This window comes from Petaurus breviceps, unplaced genomic scaffold (assembly GCF_028583685.1).
Source record: "Petaurus breviceps papuanus isolate PSGF00001 unplaced genomic scaffold, PetGlider_PUasm1.0 179, whole genome shotgun sequence".
Lineage (NCBI taxonomy): Eukaryota > Metazoa > Chordata > Mammalia > Diprotodontia > Petauridae > Petaurus > Petaurus breviceps.
This window is the reverse complement of record NW_027185779.1, coordinates 8893167-8903560: the sequence shown is the minus strand read 5'-3', so window position 1 is coordinate 8903560 and position 10394 is coordinate 8893167. Positions and strand designations below refer to the sequence as shown.

Genomic DNA, 10394 nt, shown 5'->3' with positions numbered 1-10394 from the left:
TCTCTCTCTCTCTCTCTCTCTCTCTCTCTCTCTCTCTCTCTCTCTCTTCTTTTAATCTCTCCCCTTTTATTGTTTGAATTCTTAAAAGGATACAAGCAAGTGAATGGATAAAAAAAAAGTATTCCTTCAGTAGTTATTATGATGGCATCTAGGTAGCACCTTGGATAGTGCTAGACCTAGAGTCAGGAAGACTGATGTTCCTGAGTTCAAATCTGTCCACTAACAGTGTGACCTTGGGCAAGGCACTTAATGCTGTTTGTCTCAGTTTGCTCATCTGTAAAATGAGCTGGAGAAGGAAATGGCAAACCACCCCAGTATCTTTGCCAAGAAAACTCCAAATGGGGTCATGAAGAGTCATACATGATTGAAAATGACTGAACAACAAAAAAGCACATAATATATGCAAAGCATTGTGCCAAGCAGTTGGGGTACAAATAGAAAAATAAGACAGTCTCTGCTCTCAGTGAGTTCACCTTTTAATGAGGAGAAAAAACACAAATATGTAGGGTTCAGCTGTGGTGAGTAAGGAAAGGCCCAAGTGTTCTTTAGGGCATCTCATCAGCACAGAGGATAAGACACAGTGGTCTTGATATATGAGGGATGTGGTTATTGCCTTCATGGAGGGTTTGACATATGGAAGAGAAGTTAGATTTGTTCTTCTTGGCTCTAGAAAACATAAGAACAGCAGGAAAAATTTCCTAGCACAGTTGTCTAAAAGTGGAAAGGACTGGCTGGTGGACCAACATTTTGGAATGTTGCTAAAGGGATTCCTGGATTCAGGCTGTATGTGATATGCTCTGAGACCTCTCCCAGCTCTGATATTCTGTGAGTTTAAATATTCTTTCACTACTGTCAATAAGTCATTATTTGAATAAAGCCTCAGCATCATCCTCAGAAAGAAACCCCCTCCTTCTGCAGGTGTCTCTGACTTGAGTATTACATTTATCTATGAAGTACAAGTTCTTTAGGTTTTGGTTCTTTTCTTTCCTTTTGTCTCTGTTCAGCCACCAAAGTGATTTTCCTAAAGCACAGGTTTGAACATGTCAACACCCCGCTCTGTAATGGCAATGGGAATCTGAAGATCTTCTCTGCCCCTTGGCCCCTTGTTAGGCTTAAGTGAATTTGAGGACCTTCCCTGATTTGAAAATATACTGTGCCCCCTATTAGGCTGAATGTGGTCACATGGAGCCTGTGGTGGGAGGCTTGTTTTTCAGGAATGCCCACACCTTGGTGCTTTGTTATTGGGCAGTGGGACAAGAGGGATGTGACATTCTCTGACCCAGGAGAAGGCTATACATACCCTGATGTGAGGTTTTGCTTTGGGGCTCACTTTGGGAAGAGTTGTGTAATTTGGCCAGACAAGACTCTGGGCAGACATTGAGCCTCCCTGGCTTTGAAAACCCAGATGTTGGTGCTTCCCTCTCTGGTAACTAACTAGGTATGGATGTAATGGTCAGACAGTTGGAAGCCCTGTCTGATGAATTGTGCTATTTTCTGTTGTAACTTCTGTTTTTATTTTCTGAAGTTCAGGGTGCTAACCTTTTCCCCCGAACTAGGTAATTAATTGATTAAAGTAAGATTGCTTTCCTTTAGAAAAGCAGATCTAAGAACCTGTGCTAGCAGCCATCCTGAGTATGCTAGGGTACTTGCTGCTACAACCTCCCCCCACCATGAGCTCCAGTGGCTCCCTATTGCCTCTAAGGCCAAATATGAAATTCTCTGTTTAGTGTTTAAAGACCTTCATAACCTGTCTCCTTCCTAACTTTCCAGTCTACTTATACCTTAATCCCAAACATGTTCTCTTTGATTTAGTGCCACTGGCCTCCTTGTGATTCCAGGAACAAGATACTACATTTCTTGGTTCTAGGCATTTTCTCTGGCATTTCCCCCATTCCTGGAGTGCTCCCCGTCCTCAACTCCACCTGCTTATTGACTGACCTCCCTTGCTTCCTTCAGGTCTCATCTATAATCGCGCCATCTATAGAAAACCTTTCCCAACTCCTCTTAATTCTAGTTCCTTTCTTCTTTAATTACTTCCTATTTATTATGTATATAGCTTGTTCTTGCAGATTTATTTGCTTATTGTCTACATTAGGCAACTTTCTAAAATTATGACTTTCAGAGAAGGTGCTGACATGCTTTAGTGGAGGGAATTTCTTCTCCCAGAAGTTCTCTGTACAAATGAAATCACAGATTCAGTCTCTATCCCTATTAGCTACCCAGATGATTCCCATGGGTAGGATGGTGAAATCATTCACTTGCTTCTCTTAATTTAAAACATTTTAACTTTCAAACACATTCAGTTTACCAGATCTAGTATGACTCACAGGGGCCCCTCATGGATTTCACTGGACCACCATAACTGGATGACAGCTATGCATTTATCACTACATATAGACAAGGGAAAGGAAGATACCTCCCGCTATGAAGAGAGAATCAGAAAAATCACAGACCCTGGATTATCTTTCTTCATGAGGAATGAGAACACAATTTTTTAAACTTGGTCTTTACAATAGAAACAAGACCTCCAGGATGGTAGGAATGACTGTAATTTGTTCAGATTTATAGAAATTCTTGGAAGAAAAGCATATAACCTTCACCAATAGTGTTAGGGAAATAAATATAGTAGCCTCTATTGTAAACATTTGCCTATTATTTTATATAAGTTTTAATCCATTTATCTGTTACTAATAAAAGTCAGGGTGGGTGGCATTTTTAATTTTAATACCAAATTGCTTAAACAAATAGATTTAGAGCTGGAAGGGACTTTAGAGGTTATCCAACCTAATGTTTTTATTATTTTCCAGATGAGAGACCTGAAGCCCCTCTTTTAACTTGAGTGCTTAGTTGACTTACCCAAGGTCACATAGTAAGTGACAGAGCCAGGATTTGAACCCAGGTCCTCTGACTCCAAATTCAGTACTCTTTCCATTGCACCACACTGCAATTATTTTGTTTCATTTTTTCATTCAACAAATTCACCAGACAGTCACCTACCCTCAAATACTTCAAGGTGTGGAATTAGTAATAAATACAGAAGAGCAATTTAACTTTAGGGGTTCAATTCAATTCGACAAACATTTTTTTAGCATTTACTATTGGCCAGAGACTTCCTGTAAGAAAAAAAAATGAAAGTCTCTGCCCTCAGTGGCAGCTGGGTGGGTAGAGCATTGGGTCTAGAGTCTGGAAGACCTGAGCTCAAATCCAGCTTCAACACTTACTAGCTATGTGACTCTGGGAAAGCCTTGTCTGCCTCAGTTTCCTCAACTGTAAAATGAAGATAATAACACTTACATTACAGGGTTGTTGTGAGGATCAAAAGACATATAATAATAAAAACTAACATTTATATAATACTTGATATGTGCCGAGCACCATGGTAAGTCCTTTATAATTATTACCTCATTTGAGATGTTTATTTTTTTTTAAAAAAAGCAATTAACATCGTGCCTGGCATGTAATAGGTGCTATGTAAATGTTTATTTCCATCAAGGGAATTAATAAAAAGAAATGCAAGGGAATGCGACCTAACTGTACCAGACCTAACACTGTATTATAAAGCAGCAGTCATCAAAACTACTTGGTACTGGCTAAGAAATAGAGTGGTGAATCAATGGAATAGCTTAGTAGTCAATGACTATAATAATCTACTGTTTGATAAACCAAAAGACTCCAGATTTTAGGATAGGAACTCACCATTTGACAAAAACTGCTGGGAAAACAGTAAGACAGAAACTAGGCACAAACCAACATCTTACACCATATACCAAGATAAGGTCAATATTGTACACAATTTAGACATAAAGGGTGAAACTACAAGCAAATCAGGAGAGCAAAGAATAGTATACCTGTCAGATCTATGGAGAAGGGAAGAATTTATGACCACACAAGAGTCAGAGAACATTATAAAATGCAAAATGGATAATTTTGATTACTTAAAAACGTTTTGCACAAAGCTAATGCTACCAAGATTAGAAGAGAAGCAGAAAGCTGGTAAACAATTTTTACAGCCAATAAAGACCTCATTCTAAAATATGTGGAGAACTGAGCCAAATCTATGAGAATATAAATCATTCCCCAATTGATAAATGGTCAAAGGATATGAACAAGCTGTTCATATGAAGATGAAGATGAAGAAATTAAAGCTATCTATAGTCATATGAAAAAATGCTCTAAATCACTATTGATTAGAGAGATGAAAATCAAAACAACTCCGAGGTACCATATCACATCTATCAGAATGACTAACATGACAAAACAGTAAAATAATAAATGCTGGAGAAGATGTGGGAAAATTGGAACACTAATGCATTATTGGTAGAGAACTGGTCCAACTATTCTGGAGAGCGATTTGGAACTATGCCCAGAGGGCTATAAAACTGTGGATAACCTTTGATCTAGCAATACCACTACTAGGTATATATCCCAAATAGATCATAAAAAAGGGAAAAGGACCTACACATACAAAAATATTTACAGTATCTCTTTTTTGTGGTGGCAAAGAATTGGAAATTGAGGATATGCCCATCCATTGGGGAATGGCTGAGCAGGTTGTGGTATATGAATGGAATATATTATTGTTCTGCAAGAAATAGTGAGCATGCAGATTTCAGGAAAATCTGGAAAGACTTGCATGAACTGAGGCTGAGTGAAGTGAGCAGAACCAGGAAGACATTATGCACAGTAACAGCAACATTGTGGGATGAACTTTATTAGACTTAGTCCTTAATTCCAAAAGACTCATGATGGAAAATGCTTTCCACATCCAGAGAAAGAACTATGGAGTCTGAATGCAGATTGAAGCATAATATTTTCTTTCTCTTACTATTCCAATATATGCTCCAGCTAAGCATGATTATTTGCTCTTCCTGAAACATTTCCTGTAGCCTCCATCCTCAATGGCTATGCTCATACCCATCCCTTTACTTAGAATGCATTTCTTCACAGCCCTCCCTAATTCTTCCACAGCCTTCAAAGTCAAGATAAGTTGTCACATTTCTCCATATTTTTAACCCTTTCACTCCTAAGTTATTGTTCTCACCTCTTAATTGCCATATTCACATCATAGCTTAAAGATAATCATGTACCAAAGTTGGCTTGTAGTATATCCTCGTGGAGGGGTTAGCCTGTGCCTTAACCACTTTCAAGGAAACAATTCAGTAGTCAAGGACTTAGGTGCTTTGGATTGATGAAACAATTCCCTTATTGGCCAATGAGCAGGAAGAGCTACAGATTTGGTGGATTTTTAAAAGAAAATGAACTGACTTCTAGGAGTCAAAATGTCAGAGTAAGCAGTAAGTCACTCTCACTCTACCTTATAGACCTTGAAAAACCCAGAAAATACCACCCCAGGAAAAATCCTTTAACAGTGGAGCCAGTAGAAAAACAGGGTGCAGCAGTTTTTAGCTTGTGAGTCAAGGGGGATTAACAGGAAAAATCTCTCTTGCTGTGACTGAAGGGGACCAGTAGAGGACAGGAGGTGTCCCAGCCAACCAGCATCAAACTCCACCTCAGCAAACCCGCAGGAGATCCTGATCCCCAGAGAGGTAGAGTGGGCAAGCACCAACACCAGGACCCCTATGTGCCTTTGCACAGGCAAGGGAGCCAGCAGACACCAGCATGGAAAACCACTGCTTGCTCAGCAGATGGATGTCCACCAGAGGCTGAGTCTACCCATGCTCTACTGCAGCCCTGACAAGGAGGCAACAACCTTCAATGTCTACACCATCCCACCCCACACCTCACCCCATGAGCTTTGGTGTAACCCGGGGAAACACAGAAAACCCCACCTCACTTCAGCACAGACTAGCCACCACCATCAGCTCCAGCTCAGTCCCCGATAAACTACATCTCTACAACCTCCATCTGCCTGAACTGGAGACCCCAGCATGCAAAGTAAGTAACCAGGGCCTTAGCCCCCAGCACAAGAACTATGGGACAGAGCCCCCCTGTGATTCAGAAGAAAAGGTCAACTCTAAAAGCCAGGAAAAAGGCAAACACCTTGAGCAAGAGATAACACAGAAAAACAAAGACCATAGAGTCTTACTATGGGGACAGGGAAGATCAAAATACCAATTCAGAAGAGGACAACATTGTCACTATACTCAATCCAAAACGTCAAAGGGGAATATGAGCTAGTATCAAGCCCAAAAAGCCTTCTCGGAGGAGCTCAAGAAGGATCTTAAAAGTTAAATTAGGGAAGTAGAAGAAAAATTGAACAATTCCTTCAAAAATACAATTGGCGAAATGGAAAAAAAATTCACTGAAGAAAACAACTCCTTAAAAAGTAAAATTGGTCAGATGGAAAAGGAGGTACAAAAGCTAACTCAAGAAAACAATTTGTTAAAAATTAGAACTGGGCAAGTGGAAGCTAATGATTCTATGAGACATCAAGAATCAGTCAAACAAAATCAAAAGAATGAAAAATAATAGAAGATAAAGTAAAATACCTCATTGGAAAAACAACTATGGAAAACAGATTCAGGAGAGATAATTTAAGAATTAAATAATTTTACTAATAAAATAAATAATAATTTAAGAATTATTGGTCTACCTGAAAGCCATGGTGAAAAAAGGAGCATGAAAAAAATAAACAAATGAAAAAGGAGCCTGACAGCATCTTTCAAGAAATCATCAAGGAAAACTGCCCTGAGGTTCTAGAACCAGAGGGTTAAATAGTCATCAAAATAATCCACCAGACACTTCTGAAAGAGATCCCAAATTAAAAACGCCAAGGATTATAGCCAAATTCCAGAACTATCAGGTCAAGGAGAAAATATTACAAGCAGCCAAAATAAATAATTCAAATATCATGGAATCACAGTCAGTATTATGCAGGACCTTCCAGCTTCTACATTAAAAGATTGGAGGGCTTGGAATATGATATTCCATAATGCAGAGGAGCTTGGATTACAACCAAGGATCAACTACCCAGCAAAATTGAGCATAATCTTTCAGGTGAGAAGATGGATATTCACTGAAATAGGGGATTTCCAGATCTTCCTGATGAAAAGACCAGAGCTCAATGAAAAATTTGATCTTCAAATAGAAGACTCAAGAGATGCATGAAAATACAAACTTCTAGAATAAAAGATTTTGTGGCATACATAAAAAAGGGGGGGGGATGAACCACTCTTATCTCTCTCCTTTCTTCCCATCTATGGATCATACTGAGGCTACCGGAGCCTATCTCTAAAGGGAGGTGTTTGTTGGAGAGGGGGCTGGTGCACTTCTCTACCACTGGAGTAATGGCACACTATAAGCCCAAAGCAGACAAAGCAAATATGTGGGCTTAGGCAAGTGTAGGCCTGGTCTTTGGGACTGTGGAGTGTCTTCTGTTTTATTTCTTCCCTAAGCATAGATTAAAGAACAATAATCCTGAGATGGACATTTCCATCTTTTTTTTTTTTTTGCCAGGAGAGAAATTTATTTTATTTGTCAGAAATCATATTTGGATATCAATCCTACCCTCTGGGTTCTTTGCCTCAATTTTGTTTTTTGTTTTTGTAATTAAAAATAAAATTTAAACTTAAATACAAAATGAGAAAAGAAAAAAAAAATACCACGTACATAGCAGACCATAGGAGAAGATTCAATATAAAATAATACATTTCCATTTCCAGAAAACCTATATACTAAATACTTCCTTTTGTTTTCAAAGCTGCCCAGATTTTCTTTGCTTCCTTGATGCTTTCCTTGTTCTGTGCTATGCACTTTTTATAATTTTCTCCCTCCACACACCATCCAAAGAAGGCAACAGTTAAATGTGAATATATACATATATCTAGATAGAGATAAATATACACATACATACATGTAGACACTCATACACATTATGTAAGACTGTACTATGTTTATTTCCTTCTATCATTTGTTACTCTAAAGATAGATAGCATCTTCCTTTGGAAGTCCAAGTCTTTCTATGTTTTTCTAAGTCAACCAGTTCATCATTCCTATACCACTGATATATTCCAACCCAATCACATTTGAGAGATTGAGTTTTTCCCTCCAATTTTCTGCATTCCTTCTATTCTTGTCTATATAGGTTTTATTTATGCAAGAAAATTTTAATTTAAAATAATCAAAATTATCAGTTTTACACTTCAACAATGCTCTTACCTTTTAATATAGTTTAAGGTCAGATTCTGTTGAATCTACTTCCTTTACATCTTTTTTTTTTCATGACCTTTTGTTCTTCCAAATGAACTTTGTTATATTTTTCCTAACTCAGTAAAATAATTTTTTAGTAATTTAATTGGAATAACATTGGATAAACAGATTAGTTAGGTAAAATTGCCATTTAAAAAATTAGATTGGCTTTACCTACCCATGAACAATAAATATTACTTCAATTATTTAGACCTGAGTTTATCTGTATATAAAGTATTTTATCTTTATGTTCCTACAGTTCCTTTGTCTGTTTTGGCAGGTATACACTCAGGTATTTTATGCTGTCTAAGCATTTTAATTGGTCTAAAACAATATTGAATAATATTAGTGACTGTAATGGGAATGGGAATTTGAAGATCTTCTCTGCCCCTTAATAGACCTGGGGGGAGTTTGAAGATCTCCCCTGCTGTGAAGATAAAACTCTGCCCCCTGATAGGCTGAATGTAGTCACATGGAGCCTGTGGTGGGAGGAGTTTGCTGAGGAGAATCAGAGCCCACAGAAAGAGAAGCTGGTAGAGGCGGAGTCTGACAGTTGGAGACAGAGGAGGAGTTCAAGCAAAAGAGAGAGAGTTTTGTGAGAAAATATTGATCTTATATTGGTTTGTGGGAAGGCTAAAGGATGCTGTGGCTCTCAGCGTTATTATGGCTTCTAAATATCTTTGGTACTTTGGCTTACTGGTTTTGGGATTTGGTTTTCTGGTGTCTAAATAAATCCTTCAACTTTATCCTCTATTTGGAGAGTTTGACATGTTTTGCGATCCAACATCATGTGATAGTTATAGTCACAGCCTCTATCGTGTTCGTGGGTGCTGTAAATCTTGCATTGGCACTACAGTGACACAAAGTGTAACTGAGATCATGATTATTATCCCTCCTTTTTTTTTAACATAATAAATTCTACTCCTGCCCCTTAGTTTATCTTTGTGTGTATCTCTCATTTTTATAATGTTTCCTGAAAGCAGCATATTGTTGAATTAAAAATTTAAATCTGCTGTTTGCATTTTATGGGTATATTCATCTCATTAATGTTCTAAACTACAATTACTTGTGTATTTTCCTCCTTCCTATTTTTCCTCACTATCCTTCTCACCTTATTTATCCTATCCCTCCTCACTCCTCTGCTTTCCTTTTAGACACAACCTTGCCCTCCTTATCCTACATCTGATCTGATGTGAGTAGGGTTCCAGCACTTCGAGCCCTCTTTCTTCATCCAATTCCTTTGTATAAGTTCTTCCTCTCATGCTTCATTTGTGTGAGAAAATTGCTCTTTTTACCTTTTCCTACACTGTTTATCTTTTTAGAATTATTTCTTTCAAAATATCTAATCACTAATGACAATATTAGGCATACTGTTTATAATTGGTCTTTGATGTTTACCTTATGTTTACTTTATGATGTTTACTCCTGGATCTTGTATATCAAATTTTCTACAAGTTCTAGTCTTTGCATGACAAAATCTTGAAAGTCTATCAGTTCATTGAATATCTTTTTGTTGTTCAGGATTATACTTAACTTTGATGAGTATGATATTTTTAGCTACAACCCCGGTACTTTTGATCTTTATATGTAGTGTTCCAAGAACTGTGATCTTTTAGTGTAGCCACTGCTAGGTCTTATGTAATTTTAATTGTGGCTCCATGGTATTTGAATTTTTTCTTATTGCTTGCAATATTTTCTCCTTAACTTGGGGTTTTTGGAATTTGGCTATGATATTCCTGTTGATTTTTATCCTGGGATCTCTTTCAGGTGGAGATTGTTAATTTTTTTTCTATTTCACTTTCCCTTCTTGTTCTAAAATTTCAGGGCAATATTCTTTAATTGTTTCTTGTTTTAGTGTATCAAGATTCTCTTTTTGATGGTAGCTTTTAGGTAGTTCAATTATTCTTATGTTTTCTGTTCTTGATCTGTTCTCCACAAAAATTGTTTTTCTTATGAGATGTTTCATATTCTCTTCTTTTTTCCATTTTTTTGTTACAATGCCATTGGGTTCCCCTTGCCTAATTCTAGTTTTCAAGGAGTTGTTTTCTTCCTTAAGATTCTGGATTTTTTTCCCATTTGGTTGACTTTCTGTTCATAATCTCTTTGGTTTTCTTGAATTGTTCTTATTTTTTTTTAATTTCCCTCAATCTATTATTTTATTTTTAAATTATTTTTTTGAGTTCTTCTAAGAATTCATTTCTAGCTTTGAAAGCAGCCTTGAGAATATCAAGAGGTAAGAGATATTA

The 10394-nt window shown here is 37.3% G+C and overlaps 1 protein-coding gene across 1 annotated transcript in view; it reads left to right on the top strand.

The window, feature by feature from the left end:
- The window catches only part of LRRC69 (leucine rich repeat containing 69), a 140071-nt gene that overhangs the window by 13568 nt on the left and 116109 nt on the right, over positions 1-10394 (top strand). The window contains exon 4 of the mRNA XM_069086579.1: positions 2986-3013. Within this exon, the coding sequence (XP_068942680.1) occupies positions 2986-3013 (28 nt within the window). The remainder of the gene's footprint in view (positions 1-2985; positions 3014-10394) is intronic.